This window comes from Eublepharis macularius, chromosome 7, assembly GCF_028583425.1.
Source record: "Eublepharis macularius isolate TG4126 chromosome 7, MPM_Emac_v1.0, whole genome shotgun sequence".
Classification (NCBI taxonomy): domain Eukaryota; kingdom Metazoa; phylum Chordata; class Lepidosauria; order Squamata; family Eublepharidae; genus Eublepharis; species Eublepharis macularius.
The window spans coordinates 85554185-85581477 of NC_072796.1; the positions used below are offsets into that span (position 1 = coordinate 85554185).

Below are 27293 nucleotides of genomic sequence, written 5' to 3' on the forward strand. Positions count from 1 at the left end.
TGAATATTTGATGTGGATGGAAATGGCATAATTTGTGTACATTATTCTTCAGCAATTATAACTTCTAAAACTGAACCTAACAAAGAAACAACTTATGCACTTGAAGATATGTAAATAGAGTTCACAAATTCTTTTTATTATATAATTCATTTATTTAAAATATGTTTTGCTGCATTTCCACCCAATTTAGGGTTCTTGAGATGGCAAGAGTCAAAAAAATTAACAGTTTTAAAATACATAAAATATAAAACTATTAAACACAATTAAAACATATAAGGAAGAAAGATGGTTAGTGAGTGTGTGTGTGTCAGTGAGGGAACAAACACAACAGAAAAGTCTTCACCCATTAGTAGAAGACAGTGATTGAGGACAACAGATGAATCTCTGTGATGAGGGAATTTCATAATTTTGGTGACATGATCCAGAAGGTTCTTTCTTGGGTTACCACTTGAGCAAGGCCTCTGAAGATTACTGTAGTAGTTGGGTGGGTTTATATGGGAGAAGGTAGTCCCTTAAGGTATGCTTGCCCCAAACTCTATAGGGCTTTAAAGGCCAATACCAACATGAGCATCATAACTGACCCAGAAGCAAACTGGGAGCCAGTGTAAGTGGAGCAAGACTGGGGTGACACTGTCCCTACAACCAATTCCAATCAGCATACAGGCTGTAGCATTCTGCACCAATTACGGCTTTTGGACATTCTTCAAGGGTAGCCCATCACAGAGCACATTACAGTAGTCTACTCTAAATGTTACTAGGGCATGTACCACCATGGCAGGATCTTTTTTTGCCCAGGAAAGGATGCACCTGGCTTACCAGCTGAAGTCAGTTAAAGGTGCTCCTGGTTACCATTGCCTCCTGCTTTTTCAACAGGAGACCCAGGTCCAGCAGCACCCCAAAGCTATGAACTACAGAATAAAGCCTCCCAGTTCTAACCCTGAATGACAGTCCAGAATTATAACTATGACTGATGATATCTAAAGTTGTAAAGAGGTCCAGGAGAATTAGACTCCTCCGTTCGTCTCCCAGTGCAGGTCATCCACCAGAGTGACCAATGCCATTTTAGCCCCATAAGCAAGCCTGAAAACAGATTGGAAAGCATCTTGCTAGAAAACAAAGATTACTTTCTGCAACAACAGAAGAATAAGAAGAGATTGAGAAAATAATGGACTGTACTATTACTACAAAGCCTGTAAATTACATAGGAATAAATGTATCAGTATGAACCTATTTAAGGACAATTATCAAAAAATGTGGACAAGCATTACTGAAGACTTGCAAAGATGGGAAAAATTGAATATTTCAAGGCTAGGAAGAATTTCTGCTGTTAAAATGAGTATTTTAACAGCAGCTTTGGGGTGCCAAAATTGAATTTTTTGTTTCAAATGGTGCCAATTCATATAGATCAAAAGATTTTAAATAAGTGGCAGAAAGTAATAAATATTTTATATGAAAAGGGAAGAAACCAATAATAAGATTAAAGTACTACAGGATGAAAAAAAACGAGAACTGCCAGTACCAAATATTAAATTGGACCGCCAGGCAGTGGCATTGGTTTGGATAACCAACTGGATTATAAATCCGAGTAGAAGACATATCAAACTGGAGATAACTGATGCTAAAGAGGGTATTCATAATTATTTATGGCTTAAGAAATCATTAAAATCCATTCAAAAGCAAGACAGTGTTCATATACTAAGAGACAGACTACTTAAAACATGGTTTCAATGCAGAAAAAGATTGAGTCCACCAATTTCACCAATGATGTCACCAATAAATGCTTATTGTGATGCCACCACTAGAAACAGAATTGAACAATTCAGCTATGCATTTATGACAGATAAAGCAAGGTAATGTGAAAACTTGGCAAGAAATCCAGGCTCAAGGGAAAATATTCTATGGTTGATGTATCATTAACTAGTATCTAAGTTCAAAGAACAAACTCTCAAAGAAAGAGGAAGATTAAAAGAAAAAACGGAATCTGAATTACTAATAAAAGGTGACTTGAAGCATTTATTAGAAAAAAAATTATAAAATTCTACTGCAACACAACACAGAAATGAAACAAGTTAAAAACTGTATATTAAAATGGATGAGAAACTTTGGAGGAACCATTTCCATTAATCATTGGAAAGATCTATGGACCAAAGGTATTAAATTTACTGATTGCCAATTGTTAAGAGAGAACTGGTACAAAATGTTCTTTAGATGGTATACTACGCCCAAAGATATCGCGAGGATTAGTAAGGACTACAGTGGACAGTGTTGGAAATGTCAATGTATGGATGAAACATTTTATCACATGTGGTGGACATGCAAGGAAGCATGAAGATATTGGATAAAGTTACATGAAGAGATGCAGAAGGTTCTTAAGCTCAGGTGTGAGCTGAACCTGAAAAACATGCTATTAAATATGGTTGTTGTGGGTTTTCCGGGCTGTATTGCCGTGGTCTTGGCATTGCAGTTCCTGACGTTTCGCCAGCAGCTGTGGCTGGCATCTTCAGAGGTGTAGCACCAAAAGACAGAGATCTCTCAGTGTCACAGTGTGGAAAAGGTGTTGGCAGGTCATTTATATCCACTCAGGAGGGGTGAGGTTGAGCTGAGTCATCCTGTAAGAGTTTCCCAGGGTGTGGAATGCTAATGGCGGGAGGCTTCACTGTATCCTGAGGAGGTTCTTTTGCATATGGATTGGTGCTTGATGTGCTAATTTTCTCTGCAGGGCTATTGTCGGGTGTAGAGTGTTTTGTTAGCCTGGTGTTTTTCAGAACTGGAAACCATGCTCTGTTCATTCTTAAGGTTTCTTCTTTCCTGCTGAAGTTTTGCTTATGCTTGTGAATTTCAATGGCTTCCCTGTGCAGTCTGACAAAGTAGTTGGAAGTGTTGTCCAGTATTTTGATGTCCTGGAATAAGATACTGTGCCCTGTTTGAGTTAGGCTATGTTCAGCCACTGCTGATTTTTCAGGTTGTCCAAGTCTGCAGTGTCTTTCATGTTCTTTTATTCTTGTCTGGATGCTACGCTTTGTGGTCCCGATGTACATTTGTCCACAGCTGCAGGGTATACGGTATACTCCTGCAGAGGTGAGGGGGTCTCTACCGTCTTTTGCTGATCGTAGCATCTGTTGTATTTTTCGGGTGGGTCTGAATACTGCTTGAAGGTTATGCTTTTTCATAAGCTTTCCCATCTGATCAGTACAGTACAGAACAGAGCATGGTTTCCAGTTCTGAAAAACACCAGGCTAACAAAACACTCTACATCCGACAATAGCCCTGCACAGAAGATTAGCACATCAAGCACCAATCCATATGCAAAAGAACCTCCTCAGGATACAGTGAAGCCTCCCGCCATTAGCATACCACACCCTGGGAATCTCTTACAGGATGACTCAGCTCAACCTCACCCCTCCTGAGTAGATATAAATGACCTGCCAACACCTTTTCCACACCGTGACACTGAGAGATCTCTGTCTTTTGGTGCTACACCTCTGAAGATGCCAGCCACAGCTGCTGGCGAAACGTCAGGAACTACAATGCCAAGACCACGGCAATACAGCCCGGAAAACCCACAACAACCATAGTTCTCCGGCCATGAAAGCCTTCAACAATACATGCTATTAAATATTTTACCGAATAATGTGACAAAAGAACAGGGAGATGTTTTCCAGTCTAAGATGACAGTCATGAGAATACTAGATGTAGCAAAATGAAAAAAAGATTCATGCCCTGACATGCCTGAGTGAACAGACAAGATGCATGAGTATGCATCAATGGCTAAATTAACTTCCTATGTGCACAACAGACCAATATCAGAATTCTGGAAAAAATGGAAAGATTTCTTAGATTATTTATGTTAAAATTAAGATAAAGGCAATTATATTATAGAGATAAAATACAGAAGAGATGACTGATTAAAAATCATTGGCATTAAAATCTGGGTATAAGCAACTAAACAGAGCGGAAGAATGCTATTATACAATTTAGTTGTGCTATTATATACTTTAAATATATTTTTCTGTTAGTTTAAATTTAATTCAAATGTAGTACTTGTATAAGTTTCTATGCACTTTCTATGGTTATTCATATCTTTTTTTTAAAATAAAACCTTTACTCAAAAAAAAAAGGAAAGTAACTTGCTGAGCTCAAGTGAACAAAATAAAAATTGTATCTTTTGAATTTAGCTCCAGAGTCTGAAGATGGAATTGTCTTTGGATGCTACAAAGACTTCCACGGCATCTCTGAATTGTCTGGAAGCAAGCAATGATTAGGGCTAGAGATGGGCATGAACTGAAATACAAACCAAAGTTCATCATGAATTGTGCCGGTTTGTGAACCAGCAGTTCATTGGAGCACATTTCTGACAAACTGCGATGAACCGCTATGATTTTTAGGAAGGGTCATTTTTGGTTTGTCTCTGCAGACAGCCTAGAGTCAATCAATCTATTCCCTAGGCAAAGGGGGGATGGACTTCTGGAGGCCTTCTGCAGCCCTGGGAACACAAATGTCAGCCCTCCTTGATAGGCAGCTCTGGTTGCCAACCAGAGAGCTCCCATTCTGCTCTATGAGAGCAAAAGGAGTATAATCCCCAGCTCTCAGCCAAGCGGTTTCTTAGCCAAGCCCCGACATCCCAACTGCTTGCTGATGCAGCCGCCCACATTACCCCCACCCCCCATCACCTATTTAACCCCCTCCTCATGAGTCCCCTCAAGAATCACCCACCCTGTTGCAGAGACGGATTCCACTGGTGGAAGGCTTCCCGCTCAGACATCCCATTGGGGAGATGGACTCTGGTCGCCACAGCTCTCAACCAGGACTCTCTTTCCGTCTCCCTCAAGAACTTTCTTTCCTCTCAAAGATTTTTTTCTTTTCTTTCTGTCCTTTCAAAGAATATTTCTCCTCAGAGACTACATCTTTTCCCCCAATAAGATTTCTGTTCCCACAAGGTCTCCTTCCCCCCAGGATTGATCTTCCCTCATGGATCGCCTCTGTCCTTTCCTGTACATGAATATTCCTGTCTCCCCAAAGAACATCTACTCCTTCCCCCCAAGATGAACTTCCTCTCATAGATTGTCTCTGTCCTCCTGTTCTTTCAAAGAATATTCCTGTCTCCCCAAGAATATCTCCTTGACAGTCCCCTCAAAGAGTACGTCTGTCCCCATTCCAGCCTCAGAGCAGTTTTTCTGCTCCCAAGAACCGTACTTCCACTCTGGGGGCTGTCATTCTGTTCTCAGAGAAAGATTCTCTAGCTCCACCCTATGTTTTCATTGCAACTTTTTGGTGCTGCAATGTATTTCAGTGGAGCCAATGCAAGTCAGAGCAGTTTCTGTTCCCAGAGACCATCATTCCACTCTTGGGGGGGGGGCCTTCATTCCAGGCCCAGAGAAGTTTAGCTGGTCCCAGGGACCATCATTCCACTCTGGGGGCCGTCATTCCGTCCTCAGAGGAAGATTCTCTAACTCCATCTCACATTTGCATTGCAACTTTTTGTAGCTGCAATGTATTTCAATGGAGCCAATGCAAGTCAATTGGCATTCATGGTTCCATTATATCTAATGGAACTTTCCTGGGGGCACTTGCTTTGGGGATCTGTAATTCAGACATCAGAAATCCAATCTTCGCCAAACTTGGAGGGCGGCTGGAGGAGAGCCTGCTGAAGACTCCCTGTGAGTTTGGCATCTCTGACTGTCAAAAAGGCTGTTCTACGACCTCCAGAAGTGACATGATGAACCAAACAAACTGGTTCGCGAACCAGGCAAGTGAGTGGAGGTTTGCGGTTTGTGAAACACAATGAACCACAAACTGCCATTTTCCCAGTTCGTGCCCATCTCTAATCAGAATCTTCATATCACTGTTGTCAAGATTTTTCTTCTGTCTCTTTCTTCAATTTGTAGATCACTTTCTCAAAATAGTTAAGCAGCTGTGAAGAGAAAATTTTTCCCATGGCCCTGTAAGGTTTTCTTGTGCGTTTTCATTCCTATTGCATAGGCTTCCCAGCCATCACCTGCTCTGCTGTTCTAATACTCAGCTCTTTGTTTTCAACGTAGTAAGTCAAGAGTTCTAGACACGTTTCCCTATGACTTTCAGAAAGTTTATGAATGGGTGAAGACCACCAAACCTTACAGTCAAGAAGTCTTGATATTCTTCTTTTGAAGACTTCAGATTCGTGAGTTCCATGGGTTCACAGAGTAATACCTCCTCAACAGTAAGCAATGTTGATCAAATGTTGTTGCCGAATATTTACATTTCTGGACTTTGCTTAGTGTATCTTAATAACTGGTGCCTTTACTTGTCACTTCAGGGTTAATTCTACTGTTTGTATGACTGAATCATATCGAACCTTTTATATTGCTGCTTCACTCTTGCCTGAGGCAGGACTATCTATAGCAATATCTTGTATGGATACCGAACTGTTATCTGTACATTTATTAAACAACTTAAGTGTAAGTAATTTAGGCCATGACTTTCCATCTACATCTGCAGCAGGCAATGTTGCCAAGTAGGCCCCCTCCCCTGCTTTAAAGCCTGCCATGAACTGTGCTAAAGTTTCCTGCATTACTGTTTCACTGCTGCTACACAAAGATTGCTTTGCACGTGTGTGCTCTAATACACGTGTCAGTTTCCTGCCTGCGTGTCAATCACCCTGCTGCTGTAATAGACTGTGTAGTTTACTGACTCCATGTTTGGATAACTGCACAAAGGACTCTCTTTCTGGGCAGCCCTGCCCTGACCTGTATCTGGATTTCCCAGTGTGTGTTTGGACTCTGTTACAAGTGTGCCCCGTGCCTGCATTGCCATCTGCCACGGACCGTGCCTGTTCCCTGCTTTGGACTGTGTTTTAAAGTGTTGTTCCCCCTGCCTCCATGGAAGCCTGCCTCATATGGGCCCAAGCCACTGCTAGCAGCCGGGCGCCTGCCGGGGAAACCTCCAGCGAGCCTGGCTAGGCGCTCCCTGGTCAGTTCCCGCCTGGAGCCTCCCGCGAGCCGGTCGCCGAGCTTGCCCGCGCTACCGGGCAGCCTGCTATCCAGCCCCAGCCATGCCCAGCCGGCATCCATGTTCTCAGGCAGCCAGAAGACCCTGGGAAGAAGACTGCTTTGGGAAGCCATTTCGGCGAAGCGGGCACACCACGTCCGCAGCGAGAGCCCCTCGCCCCGCTCTGCATATCTTAGGAGCCGCCCCGGAGAAGAGCTAAGTGCTGACCATCCCAAGCACTTAGAGAATGCATCTCAAAGAAACCTCCGCATTCCAGAAGCTGATGACATCAGGACAAGCCCTGTCCGCTGGAACATCCTTTCAGCCCACTTGGATTTCCCCCTCCCTCTTTTGTCCCCTCTTCCTGAGGTGTCACTTATCACAATCTGATTACCAAAGTGGCCCATCTAAGCCATTCAGTAGCCCATTAGACCCTTTGTTTTAATCTGTGAGAACCACCAAGTACAGCACCAGCCCCAGGGTACGTTTTGGGGTATTTAAGCTGGTCTCCCAGACCACTCGGTGCTCAGGCCATTCCCTATCCAGACTTCCTTGCTGCCGTCTGTGGTTCCAGTGCTGGCATTGGACCACCACCCTCGCTGCTGTGTCTCTGCTTCGCTCCAGGATTGTGAGTATTTCCCTTATCATCATTGGGAACCCGCTAATGCGAACGTCTCTGTATTTCCTACTCTGTATTTCCTAGATCTTGTGTGTTCCTTGTATGATTGTGCAAGTTAGGCTTACGCCACACCAAATACACGTGTTTGGAACTTATTTGTTGTCTGCCTCTTTTTCACTAGAGTGTCTGGGATCGGGACCTCCGTAAACATAGGTTATGATCCGCGCTTAATATTTAGTTACAGACTGCTATAGCTAATTCCCCATTATAATAAAGAGCAGTTCTGGTAACAGCAAGTTTCCCTCTAGAACATCTGTGATCTGTAACATTGTCTTTGTTGAAGCTTTTATTTTGCCCCATGTATGGTTCTGGATCTCTTTACTAAGGTACCACCAGCATGGGTGCAAAAGCTGTGTTTGCCAGACATGCTGGTTTTGTTAGACATATGTAAAGTGTACAAATCTATAACACACCAAATTTGATATTACAGATCCTGTTGCAGGATTCATTGATTTTCATAGTTGGTATGTCCTGTATGTTGCAATAAGTGAACAAGTTCTTTTGAGTGGATAGCCTGATGTAGAATACTTGTAATTCTAAATGCTTTGCAGTCATTACTTCCCACCACTAAAACATCAGAACTATGTTCTATACAAAGATGGGATCCCTTGCTGCAGTCTTTTCTTCAGTCTTGTGAACTTCTGGGCCTTGTGATTTCTCTAGTCCTCTCTACAAGATGCTCTGCCTCCAGTCATCATACAGAGGAACATGAACAGGCTCTCAGGGTCACAGATATCATCTCATCTTCGCTGATGATAAATACTTGGTAGACAGATTTTGCCAGGCTGTCAGTTTCAAAGCTAAGTGCACCATCACGAGGAATCCTTCATCACAAAGATGAATACTGAGGAGTTGGGGTAACCAGACAGCAAAGTGGGGGGAAAGTTTATATCCAGATTTGGCTTGCACATGCAATATTTATTTTTCAGTCTGGCAGAGTGATAAAATCATGCCTGACAATAACAGAAGACTTAAGTTTTTCTTTGAAAGAGTTTCCTACTCACAAATAACGCAAGTATTTAACCTAACCCTGAACATATTTGTATTTAAAGACCTATTTCCAGGCTCCAGTACCTCTTCAGTATCAGCTTACCTTCATACCTGCCTCCAAGATGTTTAAAATCAGGACACAAGGACTGTTAGGAAATGGCCTTAAATGAGGTAGTTTCATGATACATACGTAGGATTGTGATACGTAAACATTCTGGGACTTTTTTTTAGCATTTCAAGGGCTGCCTATATCAGGTACAAAAACAAAATCTGTGTAATACCTTTCTTAGGGCCAATTTGACTGGTCCTAAAAAAGGGTATTACAGGGATTTTTTTCGTGTTTTTGGATTCTGTGTAGAACAATATGGATGTACAATTTTTTCGAGGTATAGCCTGTCAGGCACTGGAAATTGATTTAGTCCATTAAATCCTTTAGAAAAAAGCATTGGAATAATTTAATGTAAAAGTGGCATGCAAATTTTCTCATCTTGTGACCATTTTGGTGTTAGAGACACAGCTTGTCATATGCTAGAATTCATCCCTCTAGAAAACAAATCATGCCAAATTATACTTTAAAATGCCTAAATTTTCTTATCAAAGCGTTTTCCCCAGATCATACTAGATGAGAGTCACATACACCTTGTAAAAGAGCAGATTTGCAATTGCAGAATACTCCTGGATAAGCCACGGCCAGGAATGCTTTCTGCCCACTTCATCAAGCTTTCTAGCTTTTAACCCTTCCTGGAAGATAGGGGCTGGTGTATGCCTTGGAAATTGCTACTTTGGATTATTGTGATGTTGTACCTAGAGCAATGTCTTTTGCTTCATCTTTAGACTTTCCTTTCTAGAAACATCTACCTGTTTCTTAACTGTCATTGCTGGTGGCAAGTGTTTTGTTTGTTCAAACCCATGGGTCAGTAATGACTCGGTGCTTGTCCAGGGGACTACTTTTACCTACCTACTTTTAATGGCTGTTTGTTTCATTTTTTCCTTCAATTGTTGCATTTTTTTAATACTTACTTTATTGTTGATAATCTCTATTGCAATTAATTTGTAAGCTGCCTTTAGCATTCTGATAGGACATACTCCATGAGATTCATGCCTTTTAGGGATGCGAAAATTTTCTACATCATCATTTCCCCTCTCCTAGTCTTTTCTTTTAATGATAATGGGTCAGATTTTAACTCCTGTTCTGCTTGTGAAAAAAATGTTTTCTATCAGTTCATTCTGACTGTAGACCCTCACAGCATCTTTGAGATCCATTATCACTGGGTGGCTGCATTTTGAAAAGCACAAGTGGGGGGCGTGGCACCGGCAGCAATAGAGTCGGGTGCATTCTAGAGAGCTCCGATCCTCCCTAGCCCAACTTCCTGGCAGTAAGCAGCATAACTTTATCTCAGTCCTAGAAATTATGGGAAAGCAAGACTCAGACAAAAAGCAATCAAGTAAATCAGCTAAAAAACTGCAAGAATTCTTTTTGTCTCTGAGCCAAACAACCTTACAAGAAACGGTAGGCAGAGAAGGTGCCAAAATGGCGGACAGAACAAATAAACTCTAATGCCGATTCTTGCCACCCAGAAATAGATCTTTCTCCACAACTAAAAATTCTTAAAATCAGTTTGCTTGATGAAATAGCTCTGCTCCTACGTCCTATAAATGATCAACTATCAGAAATCAAGCAAGATTTAAGAAACACTAACAGTAAAGCGGAGGAAGCACTGGAACTTTGCAACTCAGCCCACAGCAATATAAAAGAGCTGCAAAATGCAAACACAAACCTCCAAGAGAGAGTTCTGCTCCTTGAGATCAATTCTCGGCAGCGAAACCTCCGATTCAGGGGTGCAGAAGAATCATTAACTTTAAATGAAAACCTAACATCATGGCTGGCTTCATGGCTAGCAAACGCTATTGCCTCTGAGGAGGGAGAAGCTCCACAAATTGTCAAAGCCTATCGTGTGGGCTCAAAAAAGCAAAGATCAAAACCTAGAGATATTTTAGCAGAGTTTGCTGACCAAAAAATCCGTAAAAAGATATTACTAGAAGCAAAAAATAAAGGCTCCATCCTGCTTAATAACACACCCATACAAGTCTTTACTGACTTACCTGGAGAAGTCTTGAACAAAAGAAAAGAGCTTAAAACAACAACTGAAGCTCTTCAGAAAGCAAAGATTCAATACAGATGGATAAACTACACCAAACTATCTGTCTACTATCAAGGAAAGCAATACACTGCAACAGATTCAGACTCGGGATCTTCCCTCTTGCTTGATCTGAATTTGGAAATCTCCATGGACATAGATAAGACATCACAAAAAAGGAATATGCCACAGGAATTTTCACCAAGCAAAGGAAGCAAAATTCCTGTTAGGTACAACTGAAAAAATAAAAGGAAAAGAAGAACTCTTATATATCCTTCTTCTGCATAACTAGAAATGTTATGCTAGTTACTACAATTTTTGTAAGCATTCTATGCTAGGTTTTAGGGAAAGGGGGAACTGTGACCTCTTTAGTTTAGCCTTTCGTTTTCAAGACTTATTTATAGAGCTTGTTAAAATACAAAGCAATATATTTAAGCCGAGCTCCTGCTTATTTTTGGGTAGAACTCCAATAGTTGGTGAGTGAAGTTTCACACACCAACTATAGGAGCTGGGGCAGCACATATTAAACTGTTAAATATATCTGTTAGAAGTTAAAATAGTTGATTTTATTCTCTGTATTACAAGTTGTGAAACTTTAGCTAAAAGAAGATCCTTAATTAAATAATAGTGAGGAATTTTAAGAGAGGAGGGGGAAGGGGAAGGAGAAGGAGAAGGGAGAGGGGGTGGTGGGAGGGTAAAGGGAGGTTTAATTAGTTTGTATCAAGAATTTAATAGCAATATTTAATAATCTTTGTCTTTGGGGGAGAAGGGAGTGGGGGTAGAGGGTGGGAAAGAGGGGAAACAAGAAAAAATATTATAGAGTTTATCAATATAAAAATAATAATAAATAACATATTTCTTTAAGTTTATTTGTTGAGTTAAAGGTTTATTGTTATCAGTGGAGTATTATTTTGCATTATACAATAATATAATATATATATTAGAAACTGTTACTTATATATTAATTTAAAGCCTTGTGACAAAAATAAAAATAAAATAAAAAAAGTTTTCTTAAAAAAAAAAAGCACAAGTTACAGCAAAAGAGGGTATTACACTCTGCAAGCACTGTTTGCCCACAGTGCTTAGGATTCAACCCACTTGAATGAAAGTTCTGATGAATTATGAGAAATTCTGGATATTAAAAACATGTTCAACTCAAACATAAAATAAGCCTATTTCATTATCATTTGTCCAGTGCAGTCCTAAACAGAGTTGCACCCCTTCTAAGCCCATTGACTTCATGGGGCCTAGAAAGTTATAACTCTACTTAGAACTGCACTGTAAATCTCATACCTTGTAAGAACCAAAAGGAAGGGAATTGCAGAAAATGCTGTGGGGGTTGGCAATCTCATACCTTGTTCCAAAATAATTTTTCATTATGTTTGAACAGCAAACAATCTCTGTTCAGAAGGAAAAAGTATACGCTACTTTTAGAAGTCTGAATCTGACCATAGTTGACCTTTGTTTGATTGGTTTCAATTAAAGATTATCTGAAATCCTAAAATGAACATTCCAGAGTAATTCCCATTACTATTAACAGGAATACTAAGAACAATGCAATTTCTGTTCCAGCAATTTCAACATGGCAGGAAATTCGATAAATTGTGTCAATGGACAGTGTATTTCAATCTCAGGAATGTTATGCCAACAGCATGGTTCCAAGAAGACAGAATAAATTATACATGGTGCAAAAGCAGCAGTAGATTTTAGGTGCTTTAAAAAGGATACAAATGCTAATATTGACATTGTTGTGTGCAATGGATCCTATGCTGTGGTTACATACAAACACTGAGCTTTGTAAAGTCAAGATATGATTTTCACCTATACGTGTGTGACTTTAGATAGCATTCAATGTGGATTTTTTTCCCATACCAAAATGGGCATGCTAAAACTACAAATGGTAGTTTTGAGAAATGCTGTAAGAAGGATATTAATGTAGTATCCAAGTAGGAATCAGCAATTATTACATACATGAAGTATGCACTGATGTACTGTTAGCTCCTTCTGCACCAGAAACATTAACTCCTCACTTTCCCTAAAGTTAAGCCGTAAAGCATAGAATCAGCTTGAATGCAGCTTTCCACATCTCTCTAAAACTCGATACTAAAATCTTTATTTTTGATACCCAGATATTTAGCCCCCTATACAATATTCCCACCCATGACAAAGTAAAAAGAATAAAAAGGGAACCGGGGCTTTCAAACCAGCAATTCAATGATCCTGTGCTGGACTTTTAAAAAAAATTAAAAAGAGGAAAGAGGGGAGCAGAGAAGAATGGAAAGAAGGGGAGAGAGAGTGGCTGGCTAGACAATAGTAGCCAATCACAATGCAGTAGGCTGGCAGGTGGCGGGAGAGAGGGGAAGAGGGTGGAATAAAGATATATAAACAATAAAAATGGAATAAAGAGTATGCGTAGGGAAACAGCCTACAGAAAAGCGGATTTTTAAAAAAAGTTGGGCTATAAGTATTCCCAGGAAAGATGTAGAAAAGCCACATAGTGGCTGGAGTGACTACTCATAGCAGCAAATCTAATGCAGACAGTCATGAAAAAAATACTGCAGTATGGGAATTGAACGAGCCAAACTGACTCATGCAGATTGAATACTTCAGCTTTTTTCTTCCAAGAAGAAGAGATGATCCAGTCAGTACTTTGTGCACAGAGAAGTGCACTACAGATCTAACAAAGTTAGGCAAGAAGGATGGATATATTGGGGAACTGAAACATCCCAAGACAAAACAAGGATATGATACATACTTGTGCCATACGACATAATACCATGAAAGACAGGCCAAGATTAACGATAATGCAATTGCTTTACAACATCCACTCATTCCTGTGAATATGTACAATTCAGAGCTTAGAGATACACACATCTCATTATGTCATTAAAACTTCCCTTAAAATGATAAAACAAAATATTGAAAATCATTTCAATAATGAACATGAAAATTTTAAACATATTACAGCCACAAAATTGAGCAGAAAATGTACTTACTTATCAAAACTATCACTACATTTTATGAAGCTGTCCAGTTTTTCCTTTGCATATTCCACCACATCTGGATGAAGTTCTATTCCATGATTTATTCCAAAAGGGCCTGTAAATCAAGCATCAGTAGTAACGTAAGGCTCACTAAACCATTAGTTACTTTGCCTATTGCACAAGAACTCTTATGTTACCTTTAAATGATATTAGGACTGCATTTGGCAGAGAAATAGGCAACATTGACAGATGAGTTTCCACTACTAGGATCAGCAATATTTAAGAGTGAGGATCTTATGCTATACAAAAAAGGGCTAGATAGAAGGAAGTTAACTTATCCAGCAAAGAGCAGCTATGTCTGTGGAAACTGCAACTGGAGTCCAATAACCAAAGGCTCAAGCTATGGAGGAGGTAAGAAAGAGCTGTCAATTCAAAGACTGCAATGTGTTTTGAATGAGGCAGAATTTCATTTAGGATGCCAAAATGCTTAAGGTGACCTTGTGAGGTCAGTGTTTATACAGAAACTTCATATTAAAATTCCTGTTTAAAAGTGGCAGAGATGGAGAACTGACTTACTCTTCCTTTGTAGATAGTGTAATTATTGGCTGTCTGCCACATTATCTTTTCCACTTTTTGACGGATACAAATAAATACCCACATCAATACAGAGAAATGGAAAACTGAACTTGGCTGCACAGAGACATAAGGAGCATAAATCGTAGCAGTACCCTTTCCAGCACTGAGGTTATGACTATTGCTGTGCATGTATACCTGTTATCAATATGAGACTGAATGTGGGGAGAAGATAATAATGTCATGTATGAATTGGCCCAAAGATACAGTACCTTACAAGTCAAAAGAAAATAAATAGCTGATTCACTGGGAAGAGAATGTTCAGTGAAATGGATTTAGGAATTTTCTTTCAGCTGGAACGGAGTTCTGGAACCTCTTGAAAATGGTCGCATGGCTGGTGGCCCCGCCCCCTGATCTCCAGACAGAGAGTTTAGATTGCCATGGAGAGCAATCTAAACTCCCCTCTGTCTGGAGATCAGGGGGCAGGGCCACCAGCCATGTGATCATTTTCTCCGAGGGCAACCCACTGAGTTCCACTACCTCTTTTCCCAGAAAAAAAGCCCTGGTAAAAACTATTAGGAAAGTTTGTCAATGCATGAATGGTTCATAATCTCTGTTCTGGCAGAGCTCTTTATTCTGAGACAGCTTCCTTTAAAACGGCCTTTGAAGCAACCTTTTATTCTTTTACAGTGAAATCCTAAACAGAGTTACTCTAGTAACACTCAGAGTATGCATCCACATAATTTATTCCACTAAAGTGCCCATGAAAACAGCAGTTCGCCACAAGAGGGAGCAGTGAGTCAGATGTCCTACTCCTATTTATGAGGCATAATCTCCAGTGTAGCTTTCTATTCAAAATCTATAAATCACTTAAGATTTTAAGAATCATTTTCCTATATTATCTGAATTCTTATCCATATCTTTTAAACATGACTATTTTAAAATATCTCATTTTTAAAACAATGAGGCAAATATAAAATACAGTTTAATTTATAACTTTCAAAACAGATTGTTTAAAAAATAAAAATAATTTAAGCATTTGAGACACACTGAACAATTTAACTGGAACTTCCATTAAAAACATACTAAACTGAATGGAAGTTTCATGAGCGCATGTTTATAAAACTAAGGTTACCAAAATTATGTCTATCATGTTGATTATTAATAAAAATGGAAAATGAAATTACCTAATATCAATCCCACCATAGTGCTTAAATAGCCAGTTCCACTACCCAGATTAAGAAAAGACAATCCTGGTTGAAGTTTCAGGGCTTCCATTACTTCAGAATATATGCAAGGTGCTGATAAATGTATATTTCCATGCTTCCAAGCCAAATCTTTATAAGCGTTGTCCCTATATCCTTCCAGATAGTAATCACCACGATCAATAGCTCTGAAGGCTTGTTCCACTCTCTCAGTGCGAATATATTGTGCTTCTTTCAAATTATCAATTAAATCATCATTGTCTTCTCCTGCACTCACAGCTCCTCCCATGATGATTTTGTCCAATAATTCACAATTAACTTTGCAAATACATTGGCAGATGCTTGGTTGATGTTTCCATGTAGAAAAGGATCCAATTCTGTGCAGATCAACAACTGCAAGTGAATCCTAAAAGATTTTAAAAACAATATGCTTTTATTTTCATCAGACATAAATAGCTAATTTAATGCATAGAACACTGAGTATTTTTTAAAATGATATTCAATTGTGTTTATATTTTGGAGTATGACTACATTTGAATTAACCCAAATGTTTTATGCACACTGGAAATTCTGAGAGTTTGAACTTTACAAAGTTCAAAAGCAAATAGGTGAAAATAAAGTTATCTTAGAAATATGCACTTCAGTTTCAGATGAAACAAATCTACTTTTAAAAAATAATAAATTCCAAACTTAAGTACTGATTCCCCTCAGGAAGAAGCTCTTTTTTTAAAAAAGGCCTCTTGAGTTACAGACTTGGGAATTAGATGCAGAGGAGTTAGCCGTGTTAGTCTGTGGTAGCAAAATCAAAAAGAGTCCAGTAGCACCTTTAAGACTAACCAATTTTATTGTAGCATAAGCTTTCGAGAATCAAGTTCTCTTCGTCAGATGCATGATACAGAGACTGGTCTCTGTATCATGCATCGGACGAAGAGAACTTGATTCTCGAAAGCTTATGCTACATTAAAATTGGTTAGTCTTAAAGGTGCTACTGGACTCTTTTTGACTTGGGAATTGGCACTTTGCCTTCAAATCAGTATAATTAATGCTGGACCCAAACAAGATGGAAGTGATATTAGTCAGCCAACTCTGGATGGGGTTGTTCTGTCTTTGGCAGACTAGCTAAAGAGCCTGGCACTAGTAAATATTGCTTGTAACGAATCAAGGGATTATACAGAATTGCAGTGAACCCTTCAGTAATTCTAAAACCTAGTATCAGTGCTGATATTGGGGAAATACAGGGAAATATCATAAACAAAACACTAGGACTAAGCCTCAGATTGCTCAAGCAACAGCCTTGTCCATCAACTTAGGTTACCCTGTCCTCCTTTAAAAAAAAAAGGACAGTGAATTTACCAACTCCGTAGCAAAATTGGTGCAGGAAGAATTGCACCAGTCAAGAAATGAACAGAATTAAAAAAAAATGTTTCCATCTACATACATGCCATCGAGTTGCAACAGACTTAGGCGACCCCAGCAAGGTGCTTTCAGGGCAAGTGAAAAGCAGAGGTGGTTTGCCACTGCCTTCTGCTGCAAAGTCTTCCTTGGTGACACACACACACACACACACACACATCCAAGAACAGAGACCCCACTTAGAGCCAAGCTACAAGTGACGCCTGACACAGGTTGGACACTTGTCAGCTTCCCTCAAGTTTTGATGGGAAATGTAGGCACATCCTGGTCTTGCAGCTGTAATGGAGAGCCAAGCTGTAAAACCAAGATGCCTACATTTCCCATCAAAACTTGAGGGAAGCTAACAAGTGTCCAACCTGTGTAAGGCGTCACTTGTAGCTTGGCTCTCAGCTTCCAAGATCTGATCAGACAGGCTATACCATGCTGCCTTCCCTTCAGAGTTTCAATCTACAACTTGTTTTTAAAAAATCCTCTGTATATTGTATTCTATTTAGATTCTTACAACGGCGGGACCCGCAAAGACTTCCTGCATTATTTCCTTCTTTCCCTTCCCTGAAAGCCCCCATAACGTCTCATCTTTTCCTGCTTCCTTTCCTCTTTCCCTCCCACCAACCAACCTATCTTTTACCTACCCTCTGCCAGCTATTTATTTATTATTTATTTCATGTATAGCCCACCTTTTTCCACAATGGGGAATCAAAGCAGTTTACATCATTTTCCTCTCCTCCATTTTATCCCCACAACCCTGTGAGGTAGATTAGGCTGAGAATGTGACTGGCCCAAGGTCACCCAGTAAGTTTCCATGTAAAGTTGCCAAACTTCAGCTGGGGCTTAGAAATCTTCTGGAATTACAACTGATCTCCAGACTACAGAGATTGGTTCTGCCTGGACAAAAGGGCTACTTTGGAGAGTGGACTGTATTGTATTATACCTCACTGAAAAGTGGGGATTGTAAACTCGGTCTTCCAGAATCTAGTCTGAAACTCAAACTTCTACCAATATTGGTTTTCTTGTGGTGGCTGCTGTTGAATAGTAGCAAACAGCCATATCTGGGTTAATCATGCAAGTTGCATAGTATCGATTTGTTCTGTGACTGCTGCTAGGCTTGGTCCTGATAAGTCCTCCCTCAAAGGCTGAAACAGCCCTGGAAAGGGTTGCCTTTCCCCCTGCCTTTTACTGACAGAAATTAAGGCTTCAATGCTGGCAACCCCCACAATTACCACCAAGAGGACATTCATTCCTTAAAGCTATAGGCACTGCATTTATTATTTTGGTAGGTTTTAATCCCCCAATGTATTTATTGTTAGATTTCAGATATTTCTGCAATCCTGGGGCTTTTCCCAGGTTTGTAGAAAGAACTATCTATTCTGTTCATGTAGGGTTGCCAGTTCCCCGCCCTCGCCCTCCTGGCCAGTGGGGGGAGCACGCCTCCCATGCACGCTCCCAGGTGGTATGGATACGTTCCTGTTTGCCACAGCTGCCTGGATTGGGCCTGTTTTGGCCTGGATTAGGACACTGCAGCACATGACAGTGCTCCTGCGTTCCACAGTGGCCCAATCCGGGGTTGGCTGCCACCCCTAGCTCTGCCCAGGCTCTTAAAGCCCCACTGGAGGGCAGGGCTGGCTGGTCTCCACCTGCCACTTTTGCCCTGCTGGGATTTGGGTGTCTCCATCCCAGCCTCTGCCGCTGCCCCGGGGCTTAGCTGCCAGACAGCTTGTGCTGGGACAACTTCCTTGCTCACCGCCCCACTGGCCTGCATGGTGGCGTCTCCTCCTGCCACCCAGCTGGTCCCAGCAGTGGCTTCCTCCCCTGCTGCCCAGTTGGTCGCTGCGGCAGCTTCCTTGCTCACTACCCAGCTGGTCTCTGCAGTCTCCCTTGCTGCCACCCAGCAGGTCTCAGCAGCAGCCCTGTCTATCTCAGGGACTCTGATGGGGGCTCCGACGGCTCCTGGCTGCCTCCCAGCCCACTGAACAGGTGAGTTGGGGAGGCTGGTCCATTGGGCCTGAATCAGCCCCCTGTGGAGCACTGGCATACTCCCAGGGTGGTTGCACGATTATGTCACTTCCTGGAAGTGACATCATCATGCTTGCCAGGAATGCACTGCGCACACGCTCCCCAGCAAGGTGAGTGCCAGGTCTTCAACCTCCTGGTGGGAGGTTGAGGGGACCTGGCAACCCTATGTTCATGGCTTCTTTCCTCATGGGGAAAATGCTCCAATCTTTTGATCTTTTTGTATGTCCTTTTCTACAACTTTTCTATTTCTAGGATACCTTTTACAAGGTCTGTTGATCAGAACTGTACACACTATCTCAAGTGCAGCCATAACACAATTTTTAAAAAAAAAATCATTACAGTACTGGCTATTTGTCTCACTTCCTTTTCTAATACTCTGCTACAATGAATTTATCTTTTTACACTGTTACTGCAAACTGAACTTTTCAACGAGCTAGCCAAACAAACAAGATCTCTTTCCTTGTTCATCTTAATCAATTCAGACATCAGAGTTGCAGCAGGATGTCTAATGCCTGCTGGCATGTCTCTTAAGAACCTCCTAAGACTCTGGGGCTTAGGAACTGGTCCTGAGTGTCAGGGGGTGATAGTTCAAGTCTGGTCTAGGTCTTTTTGGTTCCTTTGCCCTCCTGTTTTTACTTTTCTGGGGAAAGGGTGTTTGCAACTCAAAATGGGTGTTTGCGAGTGGATGGCACTTTTGCTATCAGTCAGGCCCTCACAAGCAATGGGGTGGGTGTCCCCTCTAGGCTGAGAAGGCTTCTCAAGCCAAGTGCCTCTGTCAGGGAGCTGCAGTGGCAAGATCTTTCAACCCTGTTCGCTGGCTTTCGATGAGGAGTGGCATTAAGAGGCATTGGCTGCATTTGCAGCTGAAGATTGTCTGTACTGCAGCCACCACTCACAGAACTGTTAATGGCAGCTGATATGTAATTAACAGAAGCTGCTGATATTTCTATGGATGCTGGAGAGTTTGCTCTCCTGCCTGTGCCTAGCCAGATTCACCCATTGGCATTTCTCCCTGTGGGAAGTCCTTAAGGAGAAGACTAACGCTGCAGAAGTTATGCAGGCGTACACCTCCACCACGGCACCAATTAGGATTGCACTGCTCATCTGTTATTTAATTACCTCAAACAATTTGGTGTCTACATAATTGTTCTCACTACACACCAAAACATTTGTATAATTTAACAGCACAGATTCCAATCCCAGTCCTTGAGATACCCTAGATTCCTCAATTTATTCTTATTCTCAGCTTCCTTGAACCTGTTGATCTAGAACAGGAACTTAGTTTTTATTGGATATTACTACTTTTACCCAGCACTCTCTGATGATAATCAAAAGATTTGGGAAGCCATTTACTAGATCAGCCCTATGTATACTTTCATTGAATTCTCAAATATCTCCAAAAGACTTCTGAGGAAGGACTCCCTTTTGCAGATTCTTTACTGATTCTTCTTTAGCAAGGCTTGCTTTTCTATATGCTTAACGTTTTTAGCTTAAACAATGCTTTTTATGAATATACACAGAATTAACATTTGTCCAACAGGATTGTAATTTCCTGGTTCCCTACTTAACCTATGCAGATGCACTGGTTCTCTTCCTATCCTCAGGAAAGGAAATTAATTTTAGAAATATAACCATCATTCTTTATTTCAGCGCATTCTCATTCAGCTGAAACTTATGACACCAAATTTATGTATCAATTACAAATATATACTTAGATGTTAGAGAATGCTCCTGAGAATTTCAATAGGCTTCTAGTAAACCAAGTATCTGGCAATGTACAACCATCCTTGGGATAAAAAGTAGAAAGAGGTTAAATTTATTCTACTAGCTGTTCTAAAATATGCTGTAGAATACCCCAGAAATACATTTCCATATACAAGAATCAATTTAATAATATTCCTCAGGCAAAAAGATATTTAACTCTACGGCTTGAATTGATGCATGATCCTCTGTATTGCATATTCCTAACAAACTGAATCCATATTATTCAAAATAATTAAACCAATTAAACAGAAATTTAAAAAATAACATTATAAATCAAGCTGATCAGCTAAAGAAAAAATACCTTGTCCAGTACTGGGTGAATCCCAAGAGTAACTGGGAAACTACTACCGCAGGAAGGCCGAGTTTCCATGGGACAGCTTCCCTTAAAGGGACATCACCGCTTTCACAGCAGGTCAGAAACATCCCATAGCAGCTTGAAAGCCAAGGTGGGACTGCAGAAATAGCCACAGCAGCTAGGGTTGCCAGGTCCAGGTTGAGAAATTCCTGGAGATTTGGGGGGCTCTGCTTGGAGAGTGTGAAGTTTGTGAAGGGGAAGGACTTCAAGCAGTGTATAATGCCATAGAGTCCACTCTCCAAAGCAGTCTCCAAAGCTGATCTCTATGGCCTGTAGATCAATTGTTTGTACAGCTTGCTGCAGTACATTTTAAAGGGGCTTGGTCCAGTGAGAAATCCCCTGTGAGGAGTCTCCATGAGCTGTGACAAGACAGAGCCAGTGAAAGGAACAAGAATCTGGGGATGACAATCCCCTCCCCTCTCAATTCTAAGACCATCATCAACCCCAGAAGGGGTGATGCCAGGAGGAACAGTCAACTGAGCCCCTTCAACCTACCACTGGAAATATTACTTACACAATGCTTTGGGTTGCTGTCTAGAACTAGAAGAATCTCATGGAATAGAAATACTGCAACTGAAATCTCCACAAAAGAGATAACGTTGAACACTATAGTAAAGTATCTCTTATAGATATTAGAGACCAGGAATGGTCATACTGGAAAAGGCATTTCTTTACTTAGGATAAGCACAAGATAGAGATTTTAAGGCATTAACTAGCACTTTGAATAGAACACAGAAGTAAATCAGAGCCAGTACAGCTATTTAAGAACTGGTGTAATATTCATCATGCTTAGCTTCCATTAGAGACAATTTGAAATTCTGCAACTGCTGAAGCTGCTGAATTATCTTCAAGGGTGGAACCCATGGGGAACACATTATTAATAAATCCGAGATTTTACTTGGTTGTAGAACTCCTGTGTCTAGTTCTTTGTCACCAAGTAAAAGACACCGGCCATCATCACACGGGCATCTGTTCCATTAAATTTACAGCATATAGCGTCATCGCTGATATTGGCACAGCAACGTTTCTTTGGGTCACCTTGTGTTTCTTCGCGCTCCCAGCTGTCCACACCTAAGCGCTCTGTGCCGTTCTCTCTAATGGGCACAGAAGCAGCTCCTCCCCCTTTTTCAAAAAAAATTTTGGCGTTTAATTCCGCTATAACGGAATAACATTAGCTTCCTAATCTACTGCTGTTTCCTGAATAATCTGAAATCCGTGTGCACAACTGAAGTTGTTGTCAGCTGGATGAGGCTGCAGTCTTCTGCGCCTAAGATCCTCTCGGTAACACAAAACTGAAAGCGGAAGTCGGATAGAACGGTTGCGGAGTTTAAAATTTTCCCGCACAAAAAAAATAAAGGCATTATATCGCTATAACATCGTAATTAAAAAAAACCCGGAAAATTACTGAACACGGCCATTTTTAGCGAGGTGTGGTTTTGGGTTAAAATAAAAATTTCTCTAATGGCAATTCAGTCATTTTTACTTGTTTTCTTCAGCAGAAAATTTTCATTGTGTGATGTCGTTATAGCGATATAAGGACATTATTACAATAAAAAAAGGGGGAGTCGCGGGAGAAATGGATTCTGGGATTGAGGAGAGAAAAAAAGGGTGGGCCTATGGCGTGGCGAGGTGAAAAACATCGATGTGAGGCATTCACACTGAGGCGCAAAATATCGCAACTATCAAGCACAAAGCAGAAGAGAGAAAATCGCATCAGTGTTGGAATAAGGTGGGAGTTTGCCGGGAAATTGCGCCATTTTTACGCTAAATAGAAGCTCATGTGATGATGGCCACTGAATGCTTACTAGAAGCTATAGATAACAAAATGCATTCCTTGCCTTAGACATACTGATGTGAAGGCCGGGGTGCAGGGTGGAAAAAAATCAACGATTTAAAAATAAATTAATTTTAAAAAATTGGATTTTTCTTATTTAAACCGGATTTTTAAAAATTTAAATTGGATTTTTTAAATAAAATGTTTTTTGAGGAAAAATCTATCTAAAGATAGTTTTCTATAGTCCAAAGGTTATCATCATGAAATAAGGATTAGTTTTTAATTATGCAGTATGAGGCTGTATATTCATGCAATGTTTAAATTTTTGGTAAACAACTTCCATTAATCCATTCACAATGTCATGCTCTTCCAGAGGTTTCTGTAAGATTATTAGGCAATTTTTCTATCTAGTAGATATTATCACAGATGCTTGGTTTTACAGTTCTCAGAACTGTGAATTTGTGTCTACAGAGATCACGTCTCTTCCTCATAGCAAAAAGGTTATAAAATAAACATATACAGTTGAGAAAAAGACCTTCATCCCATTGTTTCTTTGCAAATCTTACCTCTTAAGTGCTAAATTTAAAAAAAAAATTCAACGAATAGAAGATTGTTCGGAGTAGAATAGATCTGGACAAGAAACTAAGTGTGAGGAGTCTTTATGTAGAAAAGAATGAGTCTTTATGTAGAAAACCATGGTTTAAATCTAGTCTTACTGACTAGTGATTTAAATCATGATTTAAATTGATTTGATTTAAATCAAATCCACCCTGCCGGGGTGGGTAGGAGAACCTTTTTCTTTTTTTCTTTTTCCACTTGAAAAAAAGGCAAATGTTGGGGCGCACTGGAAAAAAAAATCTCATGAGAAATAATCTCTTTTGGAATGAGTTGAAATACTTAAGACAAGGTTTCATTCACTCAAAACATGTTATATGAACATAAAGACAATCTAGTGCATTATATAATAACTCCTATAACAACAACATTCGGTTTATATACTGCCCTTCTGGACAACTTAACGCCCACTCAGAGCGGTTTACAAAGTATGTCATTATTATCCCCACAACAAAACACCCTGTGAGGTGGGTGGGGCTGAGAGAGCTCCAGAGAACTGTGACTAGCCCAAGGTCACCAAGCTGGCTTCAAGTGGAGAAGTGGGGAACCAAATCCAGCTCCTCCAGATTAGAGTCCCGCGCTCTTAACCACTACACCAAACTGGCTCTCTATGTGTAATATAGACATATACAACCTATATTCAAGAAGATGTCCATTGTTTAAATGTGAAAAACTTTGCCAAAATTATTAAACTATAAGATGTTTGATAATATAAGAGTTCAGTTTTTTTAATGTTAGAAAGTTTAACTTGAAATCCAGACATGTTAGTAGTTCTATCATGAGTGCATGCTGACACTTTCCTCAGTGAATTCTCAGAAACAGCACAGCTCTTGTTTAGCTGCATGCTGTGTATGTTTTTGTATTTTCCTTAGCTTTGTCACAACTTTAAGCCGGCAGTTTGGGCATTGGAATCAGATCCTTTTGGGGAGAGACAAAGGCCTGTGTGCCCAGTCTCCTCAGTAAAAGGATTCCCATAAGGAACCATGGGAGTGAGTATGGTGGTACGCTCCTAACAGGGGCTGCCGGGGCATACTCACTCTTAGTGGCAGAGGATGCCCACAGGGGTATATGCCACTCATCGATCCCCCGACCTCAGCAATAGGCTGAGGGGGCGCAGCATTTCATCAGCTGGCAGGTGGGTCAGCCAATGCTCCCTATGCATCATCAATGCTCCATAAATTGTGTTCCAATAAAGTTGTGGCCTCCTTTTAACCCCAAGATGCGGTGTCTGTGGTTTTTGTTGCCGTGCCTCTTAGACCTCTACAAGTATGAGAGACTACTGGAAAGGAATCCCTGATGGGGTTATTCCTGATTCTAGGGAGGATTCTCTCCAACCCCTTAGACCTTAAGGGAGAAGACTCCAGGATCCTCATCACCTTAGGGAGTCTTCTAGGGTACGGCTCCTGAGGAAGACCTGCTGGGGAATTTTCACGTCTTTTAACAGCTCTCCTTTCTTCTTAGCTGAGGGAGAAAACTGATAGCTCAGGGTCCTCAGGTGGAAGGCTTAACAGAGATATGTGCTCTTAATGGCCCTTGCCTTCTCTTTAATATGGGGGGAACCCCTTTACCTATCTGGAGTCAGACCCCCACACTGGAATGCCTCTCTTGCCCATCTGAGAGTCCAGCCGCTAGATTATTTATTGGTGTACCTTCAGGACTTCTTTGAATTTCTTATTTCCATCCTGGGCCATGCCAGTTCATTCGTCAAATAGTAACTATAGCTGCGACTATGTAAATAGGGGGCATGTAATTTCTTTCCCCTTAGTGGTGGAAAATGTCATCCAGTCATAGTTGCCTCTGTAACACTGTTCTTTTTTGGAGGTCTCCCATCCAATTGCTAACCAAGGCCAACTCTGCTGAGGTACTGAGATCTGATGAGATCTGGCTTGCCTGGACTAACTAAGTCAGGAGATGTGATAAGGTCAGAATTATCATTATTCCCCCAGAACTGCTAGGTAATTGAGACTGGTTTACCCAAGGTCAACCACCGAGTTCAAGCAATTATGGGACTCGAACCAGCAGGGTAATGATTGGGCCCAGCACTTAACCTCAACATTACAGCACTTAACCTCAACATTACAGCAACTAACTTCAGGCTTCCTTGCCTGGTGGATGCAAACCCAAGACCTTTTCCCTTTCACTAGTCTCTTGAGAAGCCCGGGAGTAGGCCAAGGCCTGGGAGCTCAGCAAGTTTAGGTTGCAGGCTTGCACGCTCCGAGGCCTGGAAGGAGACTAGGCCTGCCTTTGCTGACATACCACCAGCAGAACATTTTCCAGGCATTCTTGCCTGATGGGTCCAGTCCCCTGGGCATTTCTCTTTCACTGGCCTGCTGAGAGGCCCAGGAAGGGGCTGAGGCCTGGCAGTTTGGAAAGTCTAGGCCACAGGCTTACACTCTTTGAGGTCTGGGAGGTAGCTAGGCCTGCCTTTTCTGACATTCTGCCATGCAGGCCCTTGGGCCTCCAAAAGGAGAAATGAAAGTGAAAGCATACTTCACAAGTCCCGGTTGAAAAAGAAATAAAGGAGGGCTCCCTTTTATTTAGGGCAAGCTGGCATTGAGGCTTCTGCTACTCTTTTCTCTTCCCTCCTTCCTTTCACTGTCCCCGTTACCTGCAGGATCAGTCTTACCACAGTTCAGTCGGGGCTGCCAGGGTTGGAGCAGGTCCTCTGCTGCTGCTGGAGGCTGTTCCCTCCAAGCCTGACGGAGTTCCCGATAATATCAGTCTCTACAACAGGCTACCGCGGACTCAAACACCGCACCCTCTGGTCATCTGAGGGGGGGGGGGTTCCTCTCAACCTGAAGGTGGGGAACCTCGGTGGAGTTTTGCAGTTGTGGCTATGTAATCTAGGAGAACCTAGGGACCTCCTGCTCTAATGCTTGCCGTCACTCCAAGTAAAATGGGGGTGGGGTAGGCGGTAGGGACTTTCCTTTCCCCTGCAAGCTCCACACTGCCTGTGGCCTCGGCCTCACTGAGTACTGGGATTACAGGCATGCGTTGCCACGCCCGGCTCATCTCTGGCAGTTTCTTCTTCACCAGGATCGCTGAGCTCTGCAGAGTGTTGCTGAAGACGTCCTGCTCAAATGGCAGGGCCAGAAAGACTGGTGATTCCAGGGACAAGCCCCTCCCCTCCAGGATCAAAATAAGCTGACTGACCCTGCCTTTGGAAGGGAGGAGCTATATCCCAAAAGTAAGGACTGCCCCACTCCTAGGACCTTGCTTTAAAATCTTGTCTCAATAGATTTAGCATAAGCAAAGTACAATAAGTAGTGTTACATACATTTTCTCATGTGTGCAAGTGCCAAATAAAAAGGTACCTATGACCAAAAAAATCAACATACTAGCATCAGAGAGAGGATAAAGAAAATCTGTATTCTTGGCTTTTGTATCCTAGGGCTATTTCTCTGAATATGCTTGAAAACCAAGGAGTATGTTTGTAATGTTTTGCATTTAAATAGTTTAGATTTTATTTCTACTTGCTAATGTGGGTTTTTTGAAGCTGTTAGTTAAAATGCAGGCCTCTGAGGAAAGAAGGAGGGGGGCAGATGGGTAAGTGGAGTGTAATCTGATTGGACAGCAGTTGAACCTAGTGGGCAAAGTATCCATTCTGGGCAAAAGAGGCAACCTGAAAGGGGTTTTATGCTAGTTCAGTCAGGCAATCTGTGTGTAGCCTGAACTGTCTATGTGTTTGAGAGAAAGTGTTTGTTCTGATAAGTTCAATGAAACTACATGTTCCTGAGACAGTCTGTATCTGTGTCGTGTTCTGAGAAATTCTGTCTTAAGTCAGGCTGTTTATATATATCTGAGAGAGTGATTAATCTAAATCAGGC

At 41.3% G+C, this 27293-nt stretch overlaps 1 protein-coding gene across 3 annotated transcripts in view; it reads right to left on the reverse strand.

Moving 5' to 3' along the window:
* PCMTD1 (protein-L-isoaspartate (D-aspartate) O-methyltransferase domain containing 1) overlaps positions 1 to 27293 on the reverse strand; it is a 92033-nt gene that overhangs the window by 44331 nt on the left and 20409 nt on the right. For all 3 annotated transcript variants that reach the window (XM_054984952.1, XM_054984950.1, XM_054984951.1), the window contains exons 2-3: positions 15515 to 15938; positions 13767 to 13869 (exon numbers count right to left, since the gene is read on the reverse strand). In XM_054984952.1, coding sequence (XP_054840927.1) covers positions 13767 to 13869; positions 15515 to 15821 — 410 coding nt within the window. In that variant the 5' untranslated portion in view covers positions 15822 to 15938. The remainder of the gene's footprint in view (positions 1 to 13766; positions 13870 to 15514; positions 15939 to 27293) is intronic.